Source organism: Streptopelia decaocto (assembly GCF_964273445.1).
Source record: "Streptopelia decaocto genome assembly, chromosome: 1".
Taxonomy (NCBI): Eukaryota; Metazoa; Chordata; class Aves; order Columbiformes; family Columbidae; genus Streptopelia; species Streptopelia decaocto.
The window spans coordinates 110575582-110598828 of NC_138663.1; the positions used below are offsets into that span (position 1 = coordinate 110575582).

The following is a 23247-nucleotide window of genomic DNA, read 5'->3' on the forward strand; positions in this document are numbered from 1 at the left end:
TTTTTTTTAACCTTTAGATTCCTAGCTAACGCTTGTTCCTTAGGTTGGAAGAATAAGTCACTGTTCGCTAAAATCTCCTCCAATAAATGTATGTTATTTATGTAGCCATTATCAGTAATCATACCATTAGCCACTTTCATTGTTCCCTGTACGCATACAGTCACAGGTTGCACAGACAAGGAAGAATAGTTAGTGGAAACACACCCATAAACATAGCTGAAGAATAATAAAGCCTTTGCACATAAAAGACAGGACAAAAATGTAAGTAGTAGAGTCTTCCACCCTTTCAAAATAAAACATGAAGAATTAAAACCTATGCTCCATGTATACTACTAAAAAGAATTTTCATACTACAAAAATAAAATACATAGACTTTTAGAAACTCTTCACCGTACCTGAAGCATGCACTGAGATACCACCCCTTCAGGTATCTCAGGGAAACGTTGTCGGAGATCATGGAGTACCTGCACGTCGAGTTGTTGACTGCCCTGCGCCATGCCAGATTGATGATGTTCCAGATTACCAAAAAATGGAAGTCAACAGGCCTTCCAATGATTATGGTCTTCTGAGGCTTCTGGCATTTTCTGTAAAAAAAGAAAACACAATCAATTATCTTTTAAGCCATGACAGCTTTTCCTTCTTCCTCAGCTGCATGTGTAGAAGAATTGCTATATTACATTTTTAGATCTAGATATCAAGAGAGACAATGGCTTAAACACAAGAATTAGAATTATCATGTCTCAAATTCTAATATTAAAACATTAACGTATCACAGGTATGTATGTCTACATGACATTTTGCTAGTTCAGACCACATACGTGTAACCTGCATAAAAATGAACTGTTATGTATTTACTCCCAGTGAAATTCTGAAGAATTTGTAGAAAAGTCTGAAGTTATCACAAAGCATTCGTGTCTTTGTTATTTACAACATTCTAGAAATAACAGGCTGGAAAACTAAGTAATACAAATACCCAAAAATACTCCTCTAATAAAAGGGCTTCAACTCTTTCCTCTTTACATCACTACAAATCCAAGAAGTTGGAAGCCATTTTTGTGAAATGCAACAAGAGTTAAACAGAATTTAAATAGTCCTTTTTAGGATTACGATAAGCATCTATTTAAGAATTTTGAAAAGCACCTATTATATTAATAATAACATGATTACTGACTAAAAACCCACTTTCTATTTCAGGATTTCTGTATTCAGCAAAGATTCTACCTGAACTTCAGTACCCAAGAACTACTAGGAGGCAAATACAGTCTGAGTCAACAAATGCTTTTCTCACTTGTGGTTCATGATCGCAGCAGTAATCAAAAGGTAGCTGAAGTCTAAGTAAAGATTCACAATGACTTTGCATGAAGATGGTATCCGACATAGCCCCTGTAACACATCTGTTATTGCTAAGCTTTGAAAGCCTTTCCAACATTACTACTCAGTTGACTTCCTAACAGCAGAGAATGTAGTGATGTGTTAAAAAACAGAAAGGAAAGTCAGATACCAGCAGAGCTGGTGTTCAAGTAACGTGCTAGCTACTCAAAACCCCAAGTTAATATCATGCTTATCTCAAGCTCAGTGCAATTGTGGGTGGCACATAGTATAGCTATTCCAGTCAGCTTTTCACTTGTTAGCTCAACTTCTAATAGCAGTCTAAAGCAGTATAATAGATTAACACAAATATATGTATGCCTTTATGCACAAATAAATTCCAACAGTTTGTTTTTTTCACCTCTTTCTAAATAGTACTTCCTTTCTCCGAAAAGGGACGAAACAACAACCACTACCACCACGAAAAGTCCACTCCACTATCTGGCTACCTTGTATTAATGTGTGGACAGCTCTTAACTGACATCAGCATTCATTAAGTAAGTAACACATATGCTTCCCAGAAGGGTTGCTCTCTGTCATATCTGATATACTCTAGTATCCAGTGCTACATCTGTCACATCATACTCTCTCTCAATACAAATGAGTCAAGTTTAAAGAACAGTGAGATATGTGAATTATCCTGTTGTGATTTAAGAAATACAATAAACTTACATCACAATCACAATGCAGATCTGTCCACTGCACCAATGCTGCAGACCCCTTTTATTTTAAAAGGAAATGAGTTACTACTGACTGCAAGAGCAAGCTGAAACTCTGCACTCTACACTCACAGTAGGGGAGGGATCTTTAATAAAACTTATTTTCTGTAAATGACAAGCAAATACCATACTCTGGAAGACAGACTACCACAAGTATTCTCGAAGAAAACCTGACAGCAATCAAGCATGTGTTTCCAGAGAACTCTCCTTTGCCCAAGAGACGGGATGAAGTGCAGTAATGGAAGAGTACCCTACCAGAATAAATTGCAGTTAAAACACCTGTGGAATAACAATGACAGCACCTGAAGTAGAAGATAATTTTAAGAATTTTATTTGCATGAGCAAGAGCCTTTGCATCACTTCTCTCTTCAAACAAAAATGCAATTTTAACATCGGTGAGCAGACTGGGGATTCATCATCAACACATGTTTTTCTACAACACTTTCAAAATAATACAAACTAATAATTTCTTTGGTGTTTTTTTATCACTTCCTGAATATGTCTGGTGAGTAGAGGTGTAACACTCGAAGTAATTGGCAGTTAAGGGCCACCTATAATTTTATCACAGAATTTTCTTCTAAACACAAATAATGGATAACAAATTTCCATTCTTGTTTTGAGGAGCTGAAGCCTCTGTCCTTTACAGTTACACAGATAGCCTTGAAAATTCTACAGAAAACCCCAAATAATTGTCTTGAGAAGCATGGACACACACTCATTCAGAATCCCTTGGATTCCATGGCTACACTACTGTAGAAATTTTTCAGCCAATACCTCAAAATTCACTGCCGCCACATCTAGGAGCCCATCATTTTGTCCTGTTTCTTCTGCTTGACTTGCCTACAACTGACTGCACATTTTCCACTCTAAGCAGGCACAAACTGTCTGGAATACAATACTTGCTTCCCATGTTGCTCCACAGCACCAGGCAGGTGGAGAAGCAAGCTGTTGAGAGAGACAAGAGTTTACTTCACAGTGCAGACTACATAGCCACTTCGACAACAAGATGTCCTGCTGAGCCATAAGAGACTAGTAACACAATCCCTCAAAGCTGCTTTCTTTCGCAGCATGCGCAGGCTAAGAGACATGCAGAAGTGCACTACACTACCAGCCTTACAATTACTGAAAGTTCCCAGAGCAGAACACAGCAAAATCCAACCCAAAGTCACAGTGAAAGCAAGCCACTTCATCTGCAACTTTAAAAAATGCATTGATACCCAAACTTTAGTTGAAAAGTATTTCATGAGGCTGGAATAAATTAACATGGCTACATACACAGCCGTTCTAACAGCGAAACCAAAGGATATTGTTGTAGAATTGGTCCCACTGTATTAACACACAAGAGAAGACCTCAAGAGCCACTAGTGAATCTTGGGGATTATGCAAAGCATGACTCAAGTTCTAAATAAGTACACTAATCAGTTTTTCATACCTTTCACATGTCCAAAGTATATGTCCAGGGAAACAGTATCTTAAATTTAATCTTCTTTCCTTAATCCATTTGTGTACTTTGCAAGTTTAAAAAATAGCCAACAGTTTCACCAATCAACTGATGTCTCTTTTCCGAAAAAATGAATTAAAAACACTACTCTCCACAGATGTGTTCAGATAGATGAAGAAGGAAATCCATTTTATTACTGTTATTTTTGAAGCACTAACTCACCTAAAATGAAAATACATGCATCATCAGTAATGAGATGCAATTGAAAAATAAGTTAGGTCAATACATACTGCCTGGAAGTTTATAAATTACATACTGGTGTGCACTAATGCAATTACAATATATGCAGCAACTAAAATAATTCCTGAGTGAATTTCCAGAAAACAGGTTACCTGTAAGACAGTTTCTCAGGTCTCACCAATTTAAAGTTCATTAAGAGCTTTATAATAACAGTTTGGCCTTGAAGGATAAGAGGGAAAAAAAAAAAAACCACAAGAAAAACCACAATTTATAAACAGATCTGTTTATAAAAGCAACACCTCAAAGACATCCTGCTTCCCTATGTTTTACAGAAATTCTTTCATATTAAAAGATTATTTAAATCTTTAGATTACAAGGATGATAAAACACAGATGGATTTAAGTACAGCCAGGTAAAGAACCTCAGTCTTTCCTCTGAATACTACACAAATATAATTCTTAAATTTCATCATCCTGACTTTTAATTAAATGCATGCTGACACCTACAGATAAAAAGTGGATTTATTGAATGGAATTCACATGAACTCAACCCAATATGTGTAAATTAATCTATTTTTTTCCTCCTTGTTCACCTCTGTTTGATCAAAGTGTTGAAGATAAAATTTGGCCTTCAGATTCTCAAATGCAGTAGAAATTTTTTTTTACTTAAGCACTCATAAGGCAATTCCTTCTAATGCTTACACTTGACTGACAGGCTTTTAGCCAAGAGGTACAAAAGGATTTAGGGAAAACTAGCAAAGCTGGATGCTCTATTCTATCTAAACATTGCAGGAACTGGAGTAGGAAGATACCATGAAAGTTAGGAGGAAAAAGCAGTAAAACAATATCAGCTTCTTAATGTGGAATTTTCAGAACAGGAAAAAAAAATTAATATTAACACAAATCAGTAAACTAAAAGAAAAATGAACATATATAATATCTTCACCAAGCAAGAATGACTTTGACTTTAGAGACATTTAAACTCATTTGCAGTAAATATAAAGTAGCAAATCCAATAAACAGTTACACAATCCAATCTCATTTCAGTAATTCCTAATTATTATATGTTTAATTATCATTTACCAAAACCAACAACTCATTCTTGTTTATATTTGTCACCAGCATTTAGGCATAAATCTTCTGAGTAACACTGATAGCAATGCTACTCAGAACTTTATTCCTGTTATGAGCCAAACAAAATAGCAATAACAGTCTGAATAACCCAACTAAACAGAAACTTTCCTTATTTCTCTGGTAGTGAACAGACGGAGAACTGCGAAGAGTGAGGACATGAACCGAGGCAACAGAAATAGCTTAAAAAGATCTGAAATTTAGTTTCATTGATTTAGAACAGTAAAAAAGAATTACTTTCACCAAAAATGGCAGGGTAAATAAAAATGAGATCATGTACGAAAGAAAAATATGATTGTCCTGGTTTTGTTAAAAACAAGACCAGGTCTCTTTTAGCAATTTTTCCTTTCAGTTAAGTTCTTCTAGGTGTCTGTACTTTTCTGAGTTTTTGCCTGCATATTTTTCCTTGGATGCTGTATTTGGTGCTGAAGAAGCTCGTGTTTAGATTTATTACTGTGGTAGCCAAGAAAGACTGATAAGTTTTCCCACGTTCCGTCGTGAGAGGGGTGTGTTTGAGGAGGGGTGGACAGAACAGGTGACTAAAACTGACCAACGGAGTATTCCACCCCATAATCATCATACCCCCTATAAAAGAGCGTGATCACCAGGGTCAAGTTCTCTTTGACCATGGCTGGCATCTAGAGAGGACCTTGTCTGTCTGCCTGAGATCTGGAAGGCCTCAGGCCCTGCATCCCTGAAATCCAGTTTCTGGTTTGCTGTGAAGCCCCGCCTGTGACTAATGGATACCAGCCTTACAGCTGCTGGAGCCACGTCAGCTCCCAGCTCTGCCACCGCTGGAGTGTCGCCAACTCCATATCGGGCATTCAAGATTGGTTTGTATATATTCCCTATTTATCAGTAGCATTAGTAAAACCCTTTAAACCCTTCCAACTTGAAGTCCAAGTCTCCCTTCTTCCTTAGCTTCCTGTCATCTTTCCAATCTAAAGGAAGGGGTGGCGGGAGGTAAGGGGGTAACAGAGAGCATCTGCTACAGTTTATTGTCACCTTGCTTTAAACCTTGACAATGATGTTCTTTAAATGAAGAACAATAATTAAAGCTTAACACTCATTTGTATCACTGTACTAAAACATGTCATTTTGTTTTTAAAGCCACGCTAGACTAATGGGCTGTACAACCTAAGTTCTGAATCTGAGTGACATTTTAAATCTTTTGTTCTAAATTTTTTCATTAAATGGAAAGAAGCTGTGAGCGCATATTATGAATCTATACTCCTTCTTGAGGTAATTTCAATCCATAAGACATTCCTCTCAGTTTGGTCATGTTGCCAGTTTTGTCATTGCATATTTCCCACTTATTTTGCTGAAGTTGGTCTCAAGAATAAGTTATTCCATCTTTTTGAAATAAATAAATAAATAGATATTCTGTTCTAGTCTGAAAAGCTTTTTAGAAGAACACAGACCATTCATGCTCAAAGCACAAGAAAACCAGCATTACTAGACTTGCTCTACAAAGTACTAAAACGTACAGCAAACTTCAAGAACACAGAGTGCTTAGGAAATAGAAGTTTTATATCTATCACAACTTTTTAATACAGCATTGAAAAAATTAGTTGCTTATTAATAGCATATATTAGGACATGTATTTTTCATGGCTACTTATTTCCAGATTCCTAAATTCGATATGTCTTATAGTATGGAAAGAATCCTACCAAAAAGTCATGCCAGTACTGAACTACAGTGTTGTCCTTTACCAGGCACAGTGTATAACAGATTCTCCAAATAATCTATTATTTTCCCAACTGTGAAAATTATTTCATTGTACTAATGTAACACAAATATTTAAGCTGCATTTAAATGATAGTGTATTTACTAGAAGTATCTTTATTAAATCCTACGGCTCAAGAAAGACTGTGAAAACATTCCACCTCTCAAAAAAGTAAAATATCACCTGCTTCAGCCTCAGCACTCAAATTCAGCAACCAGTCCAAAACATTATTTAGGAACGAACAAACAAAAGAACAACAAACTTGAGCAAGTTAAGTCCCTAAAAACTGTCTTACTGGTAAAGGATTTCAAAGTTTTTATTTACATATACACACATACATAAAGAGAAAACTGTTCAGTGAATTACACATTTGTTACAGTTTCTTGAATGAAGTTACCCTATAAAAAAGGACTGCTTTGAGAGCAGATGCCAATTCAGCTTCAAGAATAGATGTGGGCAAACTTCCACCGCCTCTAGAGTCATCTAGAGACTTGGCTACAGTCCTCCAAGGATGCCAAGGTTTACTGCATATAAGGCAGAATGAAAAAAGCAGTGAGATCAGTCATAGTGAGTTACAACTCAAACACAACTGAACAGCTTTCTCCACCTTTCTTCCCACTCCAGTAAACTCAGCTGAACTCAATCTGCTAAACCAATTTAAAAAACAAAACAAACAAAAAACACACAAACAAAAACCCCCTCAAGCAAGCAAACAAACAACAAAACCACCAAACACTTTTTGCTAGTTTAATAAGCTTCCTCTGCAAAATGCATGGCCCACTGAGTATCATATCACTGTGGAAAGGAAGAAGAAATGTAAAAAGGGAAAAGGGATACAGGACCAGAAATAACACCTCCCCCTTTTCAACACAGATAAGCCAACTGATCAGGTAAAACTGTAACAAAAATGCACCTTCATCTGAAGCAGACTTAAAACAATAGAACCGAAGCTGTTCTTGTGTGAACAGCACTAAATCAGGACTGAGATTTTGCCAAGTGCTGTCAGTTCTGGAGTTAGAGAACATGATTGAGGCACTGTAAAGAAGCTAATTGTTAGCTGAGCTCAGGAGGTACACCACCAGCAAGAGATCTGAACTGAAACTTCAAACTCCACGTCACTTCCCCACAGTCCTTGCAACACACTTCTCTACAAAAATTCTTTCTGATAGCTATGACGGATCAACTGATTATAGGCAGCCAGCTCTTTATCACTGATATGATTATACCTTCTACATCTCCGTTGACGCATTGATTACATGCTTCCAAAGGTTAGAATACCCTCCATACGCTGCATGTCAATAGTAAAACATGAGAAGACAAGAAGGGAATTAGCTCAGGCGACAGATTTAGAAAGCACTTTATTAGGCAAGGTATCCTTTGTTTTTTTACCTAACGCCGGGGTTTTAAAAAATAAACATGATTTTGGCCAAAGTCTACATCACTACCTGATCACATTGCAATTCCACTTCAGGATTTCAATACTCAGGCAGAAGTTAAGGTGCGTAATTACTGTGATGCTTCCTACGATGACTGCAAACATACAGCAGAAAAGCTGTTAAACAGCAACACTTTCGTAAATAAGCTTGTATAAAACTACGAAATGTGAAGATGATTCAAACTGAGTTGCTTCATACAAAGACTTAGCTAAGCAAAACCATTGGTTTTAACATCCCATCTCATACATACCTACTATTTAATAGGCATCTGCACCCAATTATACCCTTGTAAACATGCCTGGCATGTGACCTGGCTGCAGCTGCAATCACGTAATCTCACCTCGAATACCTGAGCAGCCTCTGGAACCACTGTTGGCTTAAATTCAAAGATGCTTGCAGTAGAATATTAAACTGACTGCAAATGGTTTAAAGTCATCATGCTATACCGATACTGGGAATAATAGAGAACAATTTTGTACACTAAGTTTCCATTTATTTAACCATTCAAACAAAAATTAACCACCCCATCACACAAGTGTCAGAACACTCACATCAATCCAGCTAAGACTTTTGGCTCTTGCAGCAAAGGCAGGCAAATACTTTCATGGTAATGTGACACCTTGAAAAAGATTTGCTAGATGGAGGATCTTAAAAATCTCAGAATTACAAGAAACTAAACTGTTATAACAGCACCAAGATAGCAGTTTTTCCTCACAATCATGTTCATATAGCTACGAACAACTCTCCCACCTTACAAATCACCATAAGCATTTGTTACAGAAGCTTTTTTATTTACAGGTTGGTACACCCCACAGTTTTGGGACTATATTGTTTCACAGAGTAGGACAGACACATACAATACAATTTAAATATATTTTGTCAGTTCATACAGACATATAAAGTTCAATTAGAAAAAGAAAAGCAGTCACAGAATCACAGAATGTTAGGGGTTGGAAGGGATCTCGAAAGATCATCTAGTCCAATGCCCCTGCCAAAGCAGAAACACCTAGGTGAGGTTACACAGGAAGGTGTCCAGGCGGGTTTTGAATGTCTCCAGAGAAGGAGATAAAGTTGAGCAGTCAATAAAGTTGAGCTCAGCATGCTTCCATGACTGTTTTGAATGACTGTCTAACTCATTAAAAACACAACTGCATGCTTTGGCAAGCAGTCTTATAAGGAACATTCATTCCCTTGCATAAAAGAAGGTCAACAGATTCATAGAGCTCCTGGATGGTAGCAAGGCAAATGAAGCACAATAAGGAAGTATACAGCAAAATAAAACTAAAAATAAAACTGACAAGCTATCACTGCTGACCAATTGGTCTCTTATTTTATGCTAAAGATATACAAACTCAGATGACAATTCTTGGTTTGATACCTCTGTCAATTTAGCCATAAAATAGCTACACAAATGTGTCATCTGACAGCCTAGAAAAGCTTGGAGTATTGAAAGGGAATACACTTCATTAAAGCCAGCATGATAAGAATACTATTATCTCATATTGATGAAATGGGAGTATAAAGAAATGAAGACATTCCTCCTTTTTTCGGATTCTATAAGTGAGTGATATTGTGATACAATGTGGTGTGTCTTCATCACACAAAAGCAATATGCAATTCTGAGCTAAGAGAAACCTGGATGGAGTATATCCATTCTCAGCACAACAGTAGCTCTGCCTAGAAATAGGACTCAAGCATAATAGGGTTTCGTCTGTGGTCTGTGGGCAAGCATGTTAATGATACAGGCTGCTACTGAGAATGAAAAATCATAATCAATCACTGTTCCCTCTTAGGCATGTATTTTGTATTTCCTTGTGTGCTTTGGCATTTGCTTTGATTTTTCTCCCTTTCATTACAATCTGCCATCCTTGTGAGCCATCCATATCTAAATGGACGAGTGTTAACTATTCAGTGTTCTTCTTCTTCTATGATAGAAGACATTTTAAAAAAAAAAAAAAAAAAAAAAAAAAAAGGTCAGGGGAACAATATAAACACCTTAGTGTTTACATGGATTTAACCAAAACATCAGGTACTGAGACACCAAGTGCAAAAGTAATCAAAAGTATTGCTCTACAGTGAACTAACATTTTTCAAAGCAAGTTGCACATTATTCTATGGCCTTGGTCATGATTAAATTTCTATCCTTTAAGGTAGGACTAGTATCTGACCATAAGAGACCTTATTTATTCTGTTTCGATAGAAGCAAAAGTAGTGAAAATAATCTCTACCCTATACACCGGTAAAATCTCCATGAAACAATTTACTTTCAATAGCTACATGGTACAGGAGATATTAAAAATTGAATGATAAAGAGAAGACAACTTAACTGGAACAATGATACTCATTTTAGCAAGTAGGTCAGAGGTTCTTGGCCAGTAATGTCTCTATCAAGTAGATCACAGAATGGTTTGGGTTGGAAGCGCCCTTTAAAGATCATCTAGTTCCAGCGCCCCTGCCATGGGTAGGTACACCTTCCACTAGACCAGGTTGCTCAAAGCCCCATCCAGCCTGATCCTCGAATGATGGGGCATTCACTTCTCTGAGTTGCCTGTTCCAGTGTCTCACCACCTCTACCATAAGAAATTTCTTCGTTTTGCCCAGTCTAAACCTACTCCTTTCAGTTTAAAACCATTGCCTCTTGTCCTGCCACTACAGGCCTCGGTAAAAAGTCTCCCTCTGTCTTACAAGCCCTTTTTGTATATTGAAAGGCTGCATCAGATACTAGTGAATCTTTCATTAGGAATTTATAATTCTCTCACTCCAAGACAGAACTAGAAGCAGCTCTTGCTACATAACAAAGTTAGAAGAGAAGTAAGTTTTCAAGGCAGTGAGATAGTTCAGGAATCATGCTTACTATGCAACAAGTACTAATTTCTGGAAGAGTTCTTAAGAATACTAAGTGAAAGCAAAAATTGTAAGCACAAGTGAGTTTGTATGCCTGACAGATAACCTTGAGCACGACATTACTATCGAAAGCTACGTGGTGATGAACTAGCTTTCTTACCAGGACATATGATCTACAATTACTGACTGAATGTTTGTGAAATACCGGCTGCGGCTGGAAAAAACGTGCAGTGAACCAGCACACGATCAGATTTCCTAATTCATAAATTCTAACTGTTGGCCCTGCTACAGGCAGTTTGATAATGATACAAAATTTTTTGGCTGTTACAGCCTACTTTGGGAATCAAAATGACCCAGAAAGGAAACAAGAAAACATGAAATTGAGTATATACTATAAAGCATGGGAGAAAATCTACTGCAAATCCATGGATCATAAAGTCCAGCATTTTTTTTTAAAGTACAGTACCTGGAGGTCACCAATTCAAATCTCAACCAGCTCAACAGGAACTTAACGCTGTTCCAGACTAAGAGATGTTTGATAGCTCCTACACGAGGTGATTCTCAGCATTAGTTCCTGCTCCTACATCACAAATTCATTGCTATGCTTTGAACTTGCTTGCAAGACATTCGGAACAGGCTTTGTTCCAAGATATATTTATTTACACTGGTCAAAAAACAATGAGTCCTTCCACAAGAGCCTTCCACAAAATGAAACACTGTACGTAATTTTGCAGGAGTGCACAGCAATAACTATTCACTAAAGCCAGAAGTTTCAAAAAGTCTGAAAACAACAGTCGTGATTAAAAAAAAAAAAAAACATGAATCAAATTGTCCTTGGGCTTACCACACAGAACTTGTAAAATTTCAGAGTTAACTACACTCACAAATCATCTGTTATACATTCAAATGGCTATTCACATAATTAGCATAAACACCCCCCTCACTTTTTTTCAACTTCTCACTTTGATTTGGGCTTCTCCCCCTTAAAAAGATTTCCTCTAAATAAACTAGTTGCTATCAATAAATCTGAAAGACACTATTGTCCATTTGCAGAGTAAAAACAACATAATTACATTAGTTGTCTGAGCCTGCTGGTACTTCCATAAAAGGCACGCTGCTGCACTAGGGGCATTCAGGATTACAGCATTTGAATTTTTAACCAGTTATTTGATTTACTTGGGTGGCTCAGCAAACAATTTCACAGTGAAGTAAAAGTTTGGCCATCCCCTCAGAGTCAGCTGAATCTGTGCAAAACTACAGAATTTAAATTCACTCCTTTTAGTCAGTCATGCCATGAATTAGCAATAGAATGAGTGATTTAACAAAAACTTTGAAAAATAAGATTTAATTGCTTATGCTACCGAAGAAAACTTGAACTATTTGAATTAAGCCATTCTTAAGGCAGAAGGAGGACAAAAAAGTTCTAAATCAAGTGTATAAACATCAGGTTTCCTGCTTCTGAAATATCGCTGACAGACTTCTGTGATGGCTAACAGTAATAGTATTGTAAACAACAGTTAAAAATAACCAGAGTAGTACAATTTCTCTGTTAAGTCTCTCAGGAGCATATATCTGACAAACCTTGAAAATACTCTGTATTGAGTACACTGACTGAATCAAAGATTTCTGTTTTGTTGCTAATCACATATATGGATGAGCATTACAGGGCAGGACACTGATAATTTCTGTAACACACTCTGTCTTAAAACTTCCACATTTTTCTGCATCAGTAAGAAAATGACTGCAAAGCATATTTATACCTGTGAAGTATTCATTCTCCTGTAGACACAAAAGGAGATACTAACTAGCATTAGTTTCAGTTTAAATGATCTGTGTAAGTTTACCTAGCAGCCCATAAAACTGACAATAGTACAAAAAGCAATATCTATTGCAATGACTGCCTGCACACTATATTCACTACAACACTTGTACTCAGGATGATCAGTTGAAAAAGAAAAAGGTAGTGGGAAGTGCGAGCACTTACGCAACAGTGTTTCTGGCCTGGCTACTACTAGCCTCTCATCACTTTGGCCACCTTAAAGAAAAACTCTAAATTAGAAAGAAGTGGAGTTGAATGAGAGGATGAGAAAACCTCATGTCAGGACCCCCAGCAAACATATACTAATGGAGGATACGACTCTACAGAAAGGAAATAGAGGAGGGAAGTAGACAGGCACACATAAACAGGAACAAAAAATAAGACAGAAATAAGAAGAGGGTAGACAGAAAAAACAAGGGACAGGAGTCAAGACTGAGCAATGCAAAAGATTATCAACAGTAGAGAAAAACACAAACCACATACTCCCTACACACCTGAAAACATCAACTTCTTCTTCTGAAGTTCCAAATTAAGCTTCGGTGGCCTGACTGTGTCAATTTCTTCATCATGACTAACTGCTATAAAATACGGTGGACAAGTTATGCAGCATGCTTGTCTTTTCTATCATTCCAGGAGAATTTGTTAAGATAAGGAACTGTGACATGAACCTTGGCTATTTTGTGATATCTTCTGACAAGTCTTTGCATGAATACCCATAAGGGTGTCACAAAAAGAGGTCATATTGAGAGGTTACACATAAATATAATTAATAAAATGTTACCTGTACATGCTTATTCCAATATAACATATTGATACATTGAGGTTATCTATAATCATACATGTGTATCTAAAGATGCCTGAGTGTCTGCCATAGTTCAGGAACTGCTAGACCCAATTTCCTAGCAAAACAGAAGAGATATCTTAAAATAAGGTCTACCAACAACATATTTATACACAAATGTATGTAGAGTTATATATGTACATATACAGATGCCATATAAACCCTAGATTGTGCTTTTTTCTCTCACTTTTCCCTTTTTGTCTTTTCTTTTCTTTTGCTTTTGGGGGCAGGAAGAGTGCCTTAAAATTAGATTTTTGTTTCTGTAACTTGTTTTAAGACCACATTCATCTTCTATTAGCATTATTTTAAGACGAAAAATTTTATCTCACCTTAGCTCCAGACTGACTTTCTGGGGTGATGAGCCTTAGATACTATACCAATGCAGACATTTTAAAATGTTTTCATTCTGCAGTCGCTTTAGCCTTCTCCATAAAGAATACTAATAGGATACCAAAAAAAAAAGTCTGGTTGGAAGGAAAGCTCTGAGCTTCTTTTTTTCTATAAACAAGGTCTATGTTGTAAGTGTTGCAGAGAGAAACCTTGGAAGTATGAGGTAATGTTTAAACAACCAACACTCATATAAAGCTGTAGCTGCCCTGTCTGTGCAATTGCTTCAATGGCAAATCTCCATGAGGAAGTCTACATATTTCAGACCCACTTGTTCCATAATCTTAGGCCAGAAATCAGACAAGCCAAAACAGATAATGGAAAGGCCAGAATACAAATACAATTGTTCATCCTAAAATGCACTGATGCATTCTTGCCAAAGTTCTTATACAGCTTCAAAGGACTTGAACAGTATCCAGTATCCAAAGCTTGATAAAGCTTTGGAGTGTCCTCTTCCTTACAGAGAGCCTGGCAACAAATCAGGTGTTTCTCAGAGCAGGCTGAGAAACCAGAGATAGCAGTAGTAAAAGGGTAGCCACCAACACTGAACTTTTCCACAAACAATACTCATTTCCGCTTCACATTGCCAAATAACTTTTGTGCTTGTGGGCAGAGGACAGGATTAAAACCTGACTATTCTAACAGTTTAACATTAGATTAGAAGCTTTATGAATTAGAGTCAATCATAGCTATGTAACAGCACAAACTGATTCTAAAGAGCATGCTTTACCTTTCCCTCAGAGGCTTTCAGTCATGACTTTAGTCTGTTAAAGAAAATTGTGTTTGCAGTCCTGACACCTTGGCTACTCGCTGACACTGTCTGCAAAGGCAGGTTGTCCATATTCAGGTCACCAGTTGTAACATTTATTTTTCTCGGTCTGTTGCCAGGCCAGAAAATTGCAGATCCAAGTAATGAAACTCATGCAATTTCTAGATGGAGCATGCATGACTTTTTACATACAACTGAGTATAAAAAGACCAATTTTGTGATGATGGAGCTACAGTCCTCTTTCACAGAGCCTGTGACCACAAGCTATAGCAGGAACATGTTAAACAACTCTGTGGCTTTATAAGATCAGGATTACAGTATAAAAATTAAAGGGAAAGAGGTCCTTTAGTACTAGCCAGTCTTACTGCAGTTGACAATGCATGGCTGTCTGATGGTGAAGTTACGAGCAATTTTCACTTTCATCAGGTACAGCTACGTTTAAAAAAAAAAAAAAAAGCACAAATCTGAATATAAGACAAAATGGATGAAGCACACTTTATGAAACTTTCAGGAATAAGTAGTATTTGTCTTTTCAAAGTCTGTATTCACAATTTAAGATTTTACAATACCTTGTTTTTATTCTGTATGACAGATACTCTTCCAAATGTAAGTTAAACACTTAAAGCAATCAGCATCTCCCTAAAGCCAGATCATTTCCACACTGATCTGCCCTACTGTACTCCATCAAGACTGGTAGGATAAACAGCTCTGATTTCATTTCCCTTTTAGGAAGCTACCCTCATAATCCTGCTTTAGAAGAATTAAAAAAAAAAAAAGGGGGGGGGGAGGCTCAAAGACAGCTTCATCTTAAAATAGTTACTAACTCATTCTACTCCTATAGAGGTTTGAATTATTCCACTTCTCTAAAACAAGATGAACAAGATGCTGTCCAACAGCTCAGGGTAGATACAGCCTCCAAAAGCACTGTCCTGTTTTAACAGATCTCTTCATTCTCATGGGATATACAGGGTCTTGTGGATAACTTGGTAAAGCAGCAGCAAAAGAAGTGCTTGAAACATTCTTTACACTAGATTAAAATTGCCCTGGTATTTGTGCTGTGCTTGCTGCTACTCAACTTCACAAGAATGGAAGAGTGCAATAGAGATCTATCAAAAAGTTTGAGTGGTTATAGATGCAAGATATAAGAACTTGAAAATCTTCTTTCACTTGATATGGTACAGTGGTTTATTTCCGTAGGTGTTGCAGCAAAGGAGTAGATGTGGCGTTCATTCTTTAAACAATCTCCCAGTTTCTTTACTGTTAAGAAGAGGCAGTGTCTATACATTGTGTAGAGATTAACAAGGCAGAGCATGCCCAGCTCTTCATTTAGACACTAAAAATTTCAGTCTGAAACACAGGTCTTTCGGTTTAACTCCCTGGAGTATTAGAAAAGCATAATTTGCCAAGAATATAGAGGAAAAAATGTCAAGGTCATGTATCTTCCTGCAAACCGAATACCATCTTGTATAAAATAGGAGGTTAGACAGCAGAAAAATCTGAAGTTTAAAATAATTTGTAGTCATCCTCCCCACCAGCCAAACACACTGCCACCAGAATATTCCCCTGAGGCCAGTAACTGACAGATAGTGTCTGCCCTAGACAAAAGCAGCACAAAGTGACAGATTTGTACATTTCAGAACCAAAAAAGCAGTTGAAAGCAAAAAGAGGTTAAAATAAGATCGTAATCTGATGCCTTGATTCTGAAATCATAGCAGATTAGTCACACCCTCAGCTTAACCAAACAGCCTGGTGACTTCTTTAGAATTCTCACAAGCATTAAACACAAACAAATCACAGCTCTGAGCATTTGTATGACCTGGACTCAAATGCATACTTTGGGTTTTCTCTGCTTTTAGAAGAGAGGGAAGGAGCTGAAAATTTTTGACATTTACACTGCTGCTTAAACACAAGCCTTATTCAGAAGGGTATCTATTTTGTTCTCTGCATTACTTTTGCCCTACAGGATAGGAAAGCAATGCTACATTTCTGGACAATTAAATGCTATTACTTCATTTTGAAACAGAATTCAGACCTATCTGAAAACTAGATCAAACATCCTTTTAAAATCCTATGAACAGGTTGATTTTAAGCATAATTTTGCTAAATAGGCCTGTGAATTTAAAACTTGAGTTTCAATACCTGAATGGCCAGATAAACTGAGCAACACTGTAACAGACCTGTTAATTTAGACTACGGATCATATGCAGATTCTCTTGTACCTTCCAATTGCTGGAGAAATATGCAAATTAAGTATTTAGATACCTCTGTAAGATGTCTGTTCCTTTGATTGAGCATCAGATTTAAAAAACAAACAATTTATTTTTTTAAAAAAACTTTATAATACAGAACTCATTGATTCTTACCTCACCAACTATTTCACATTATTATAGTAAACCAAATTCAGTACTGCTTAAAGTTTGGGTTTTTTCTTGGCTAAAAGAAGTGTGGAATCTTTTTTCAAACAATATTTACCTGAGAACTACAGTCAAAAGATTCCCCAGTTACCAGATTTACATGGAAGTATAATATTTTGGCAAACTTTTCTGCCAAGGATTACTCTGCTCCGTTCACGGTATACACAAGACCTTTGATAGGCAAGGACCACTCTGTTATTTCATAAACAGTTTAACCTATGGAGTTACTCTTAATTCAACTATCTTATTACATGTTTTGTCTAATTTTCAAGTTACTAAAAATAAATTTCTCACAAATTTGAACACTTGTAAAATAAAATGTATGTTTAACTCTCTGTACATACTTGCCCAAATACAGGATCCCTATTACTTTGATAATTTGTCAGGTTTCCACACCCAACCACTCGCTTTGATCAGAAGAGCAACTTTGTACATATTTGAAAAGTAAATTAACTGGACACAGACAAAATACTCTTCTAACAAAACACTGCCTTTATAATAAACAAATTTCCAAGTAGCTGTAAGAGTGAAGACATTATTTATGTAGTTATACACACTCAATTCAACTGATTCCAGAAAGAACAGAAACTGTACATGAAGAGGCATACATTTAAGCTACAAGTTCAAAGACCGTACTGTTGACTATTTACATATTTATGTCAAAGTATTTAGTATGTACACCAAACTTGTCAATAATTGAACACCACCATGAAAGAATCATAACAAGCATGCTTAAATTGTATGCAGGGTAAGAATTTTTAATAATTTATTACAAGAAGCAACTTATAAAATTCAAATGATTACTTTCAAATAAAAACCAGAAGATTAAAGGAAATCTCATTATTAGAATTCAAAATTACATGTTCTCAATGTACAGAATTGTTCATACAACTGCTTTTACCTAAACAAAATTGAACTTTCAAATGTATTTTACATTTTAAGTCAGTTTTAAAATTACTAGTGTTAACAAATATGTCTCTTTAGAGAAGAATAAAGAAATTCTTAAACACCAGAAATGCAAAATCATTAACAGAAGGCGAAAAACAAAACCCAACAAACAAAAAACCCACATAAAAAATTACAAATATAAGTACACTCAAATTTCAAGCTTCTTACAAACTATTTTATCAGGGAGCATAGGGCTTCTATGCAGAGAGACAGAAATATGCAGTTATAAGGAAAAAGAAATATTGAACATCCAAGTCTATAATTTTTTTCTCCAGCATATGGTGTCACAATTGATAACAACAAACAAACACAAGCAATCCCAGAAAGACCGGGGGTTTGGCTATTGTTCTTGAACTCTGAAAGACATTAAAAATTGAAACAAGTGAACATTAGGCACAAAACCCCTTTAACTACAGGAAATAAGTTTTGAAGGAAAAAAAATCTCTTTGTTCAGGGAAGTATTTATCAGCATAAAATGCTTAGCTAAAGCATAAACTCTGGGTGTTTCCACAAGAGCAAACTGTCACATAGGAAGTCTGGTCTGACTGTTTCAGAATCATTTTAAACCAGCAAAAATACAGTAATTCTGAAAAAATGATTTATTCTCCTTTACTTTGAATGCTTGTTCCTCCCAATGCACTAATGCAATTGTGTAGGGACCAAACGGTGAACAAAACATTATTAAAGCTGAACTTCCATTTTAAAAACCTAAATACTAGTTCAGTCTGAATCGGCTCCCTGATTCACCTCAAAACCCCATGAAACCTTGTGCCATAATCTGATATACAAAATACTGAGATGGAAGCAGGCAGCCAGGGGTGAGAGAAATGTTAGACCAAAACCGTCATGATGAGATCTCACCAGGAAGATCTCAAAAGCAGACTGTCCCCTTAGGTAAGACAGAAAAGACTATTAGAAATTAGACTATCCCATTATGAATGCAGTCCAAGTAATAAATCTATGATTCCATTTAGCAGATTTCCTTCTGGGACACACAGGCACCTCATAGTTCCATCCAGCCCTGCAACCAATACTTCCAGTTGCAACCAATGTATCTGGTTAGTCATATTTAGCTTTTCAGACACTGAAGAGTAACAGACAACATTTCCAGAAGTCTTACTTTCAAGGTTAAATGATAGAACAATCAGTACCGTTTTGAAATCCAAATGATCTATATTCAAGCAAGCCAGGAACCTAAACCTTGGAAAGGGGTTGATTGTTCCCAACCCGCCTTTCTGAGTCTTTATTTTCTTTTTTATTTGGAAGAATCAGGAAGAGTTCCTAGCCTTGGCCACAGAAAAAAACAATCCTAGCAGTCCAAATTAGTTGTGAATTAATTTCAGGAATTAGCAAGTAAGAAGAATCACAGAACATAGGAAATAACCCAAACAGCAGGACAAACTATGCAAAATACCTATATTGTGCTTGAAAAATGTTAGTATTTTCATATGAGATGCACAGAAGCAATGAGTTTAATTTAGTGCCATGAAAGAATTAAATCAAACACCTAAAAAACAGTTTGCAACCCTGACAGATGCCTCCTGAAAAGTTATTCAGCAAAAAGTTTTACAATTACATTAATATATTCAGAAGTTACTCATCTTTGACTATCTGTAACGCATTTCATTAAACTAAGGCAAATTAAATGTACTCAAATATATGTATAATAACCTATTATAAATCAATCCTGAGATTTACACCTTAGTAAACTAATTTAATGTTTAAGTATTTTTTTTTCATAACTAGAAATGCAATTAACTGGTAAAGGAACCCTAGTTAAATACTGTTTAATACAATTGCAATACATCTATTTTACTGCTTTTTAAGAGTTCATTCCTGAAATAACCACCACAATATTTCTTGAATAGTGTAAAAAAGTCCAGAATTTTTTTGGTAGAATACTTGTCTAGTGGATAGTCTTCCAGTAGCATCCCATCATGCTGTACAAACTATCAGGTAAACAAGCAACTAAGATGCTTGTACCACATAGCACGGGATCACCACTACTCATGAACAAATAATCCAACCCATCAAGTTTTTCTCATTGCTTGACCTTTCTTATAGTTTACATGTTTACATAATTCAGGAATTCTACTACAACCAGAAATAACTTGTCCTATAAGTTTAAGTATACCATACACTTGCTGGGAAAGTAAAAACAAAACAACAACAACAAAAACAACCACAGGAAAAAAAAAAAAAATACTTGGTGAAAGCTGACAGAAGAAATGTCTAAGCAAGTTTAAATTCATTGCCCCTAAGCATGTCGAGTTTTCATTTTCTGAAAAGACTAAATAGCCTGTACTATAAATGGTTTCCTTTAAAAATGAGTGCAGCTTATGTAAGCATGTAGCAGTCATCATAACCATTTTTACTGATGGCAAAACAACCAACAGTGGCAAAAAAAAAAAAGTATATATAAACACACTAAGTTCAAAAAGTAACATTTAGAAGCTAACTCAAAATATCAGTAGCCTTTACTATAAACTACTACTGACAAAGCTTAGCTTCAAGTATTCCGTGAATTGACGAGTGGACACAGTAGACCAACAATTATGTTCAGGCAAATTTATTCTGAGTAGCCCCACAGGAAAAACTTGTCACTGCCTTATGAGCACTACTTTTAATGTAAGACACATCTGTACTCTCTAGAATCTGTGTTCTATCACATAATAAAAACATAAGAACAAGAGATACTAAAATGTTAATATCATAACTACTTTTTTTTTCCCCTCCTGAATCAAAGCCTATAAATCAAAGAAAAATACTTAAAACTTTTTTATTTTTTTTTCTTTTCTTCTAGCGCTCCAAGTACTTATCAAACCCTCAACTTTCAGGGCTTTCAACAAACAAGAGACATTAAGAGAATTATTGAATTCTTCTTTACAGAAAGTAGGACTAAATAATTATCTATGATGTAGATTTTAACAGGAATTGGCAGGAGAAGTAGAAAAAAAAAAAGAAAAAACAGAACAAGCAAAACAGAAAAGGACTGTTTTTTTGTTGTTTGGGTTTGTGGGGTTTTTTAAACTGAATTCACAAAATAATAGAGTCAAACTTTGTCTGATCTTTTCCTGCTATAATAGTTCCTTAACACCACTTCCCCTTCATGCAGTTCTTAACGATAACAAGTCTGTGAACAGCAATCTCCACAGGGAATGTTTTAGCAAGTCCAAGACTGACAATAAGTTTTCTCCACCTCCCTCAACCACCAGAAGGGTGAGTAAAATTTCCTCTTGGAGAAGATATGGATTCCTTAAAAGGTGAGAGAAGTAGAAGGTCTTTCTTCCTCTTTTCTGCAGTTTCTAAGAAAGGAATCCTCCATCAGACACTAATGCTGTGTTTTGACCACTCAAAAGCCCAGAACTGAACTGTACAGATAAGAAACCCAAAAACACAAGCTGCTGCTTTCGTGCCCTGATCACATATGGATAACATATGCTTTTAGGAGACTTGTCATGCATTTTTGTTACAACTTTTACAGAAGGTGGTCTCAGTTAGGGAAAAGCAGCTTTCAAGTGACAGGGTGTTCCTCCAGAAATAGAACTACTGTTTGTTACAGTACCAGCAATGTCTGTGTTGTTGGTACTATTGCCTTGCTGAATAACCGGAAAGATCAGCAAAGATCCCTCAATGTCTGCATTACTACAGGAAGATGTCATCCAGTTAACGGTACTAAAACCAACAAGACTTGCTGTACGAAGTCACTGAGAGCAAGGTTCTTTCTTGTCTTTGGAAAACTTCAGAAAGTTTTCCTTTACAGAAGCCACTAATTCATCTCTCACAGACCCCTTCTTTTCAGATGAAGGAACTTTATTTCAACACTTTGTTGACTTTCTGACCTTTTTTTTTTTTTCCCCCTTTAATACAGTAGGAGACCATTTCTAAAGACAGATCAAAAAATATGATCTCACTTTGGTCTCTCTTAGGCCTAAGGCTACCTTCAGCCTCATTTACCTCAACTCCCAAATCTGGAAAAGGATTGGCAGGTAGAACATTTACTTGACTTGGAACTTTCTTTAAAGCAAAAAAAGCATTTACTGTATCTAGAGAAAAGGCCTCAAAAGCAGAGAGGCAGATTTCATTTAAGAGTGTCTACATTCTGCCATTTATAAACTTAATTCCACAGCAACAGATGTGGTAGAAACTGCTTTTGCCTTCTGTCCCCTTTTCCTTTAAACTGGATATTTCAAGCAAAGAAAAATGAAAAAATATGTTTGTTGCAAAAAGATGCTAATAAGCTCAAACCAACACAGAAGGAAGCTGGATGTGAACACAGACTTACCTACCTACTACTGAAACTCGTACACATCAAAGGCTGTTGTCTTCAGTATAGAAGCAAGAGAAAGTACAAAACTGCATACATCATCCTGAACAGCTATTCAAAAAGCTCATAAGCTCAAAACACATGAAGCACTTGCAGACCAAGAGTGAGATCTATTTTGAAATACCTGCATAAAACTGCTACTCATAAAGAAGGAACAGCAAGCAAACTTCTACAACCACATTTTCACAATGCTATCCTAACAGCAGGAAACAAAGCAGAGACCCAAACTAAAGTAACTGTTAACCCCATGCTGTCCATTTGAAACTTACTGATGAGTTGCAAAACCCACGCTAATCTGCAAAAGCACTGACAAAAATATCTCTTTTTAAACACAATTTCATATAAGTGTTCTGAGTTCAGTTGCACCACTTACTCATCAGTTCCAAGATTACTGAAGTCAGATCTGTACACTACCAGATGACCTAGCAGCAAAAAATTGATTTGTACCAGGAAAGGACATATAGTGGCATTTCAGTAGAATTACACAGAAAATAATAAACAGTTTTTAACACCTTCAAGTCAGCAGTGGGAAGAAATATGATATTTGATGTAAAAATGCTTGCTAGTAGAAATTTATCCTATGAATAATTTTGGAGCAAATAAGAAGCAACAGAGTAAAACTGTACCAAATGAACACTTTGCCTTATCTGGACATGTCATTTTTGATCTGACATTAGCAGCATCACAGTGAGAATTATTATTCCATCAAGATAATTTTAAGAATTTCACCAAAGAAAGGTAGATACATTTCAACAGCAATGCTCCATAAAAGACCTAGTGCCTGGCTTACTACTTCTGCAAGTTGATCTTCAAGCACATCAACATGAAAGCCAAATTT

General features: G+C 36.2%; 1 protein-coding gene across 4 annotated transcripts in view; it reads right to left on the reverse strand.

The window, feature by feature from the left end:
• TAB3 (TGF-beta activated kinase 1 (MAP3K7) binding protein 3) overlaps positions 1 to 23247 on the reverse strand; it is a 49002-nt gene that overhangs the window by 20155 nt on the left and 5600 nt on the right. For all 4 annotated transcript variants that reach the window (XR_014186683.1, XM_082076245.1, XM_082076244.1 and 1 more), the window contains exon 2: positions 396 to 584. Coding sequence is in view for 3 of the 4 variants with exons in the window: in XM_082076245.1 (XP_081932371.1) it covers positions 396 to 497 (102 nt within the window). In the remaining variant the exon portion in view is untranslated. The remainder of the gene's footprint in view (positions 1 to 395; positions 585 to 23247) is intronic.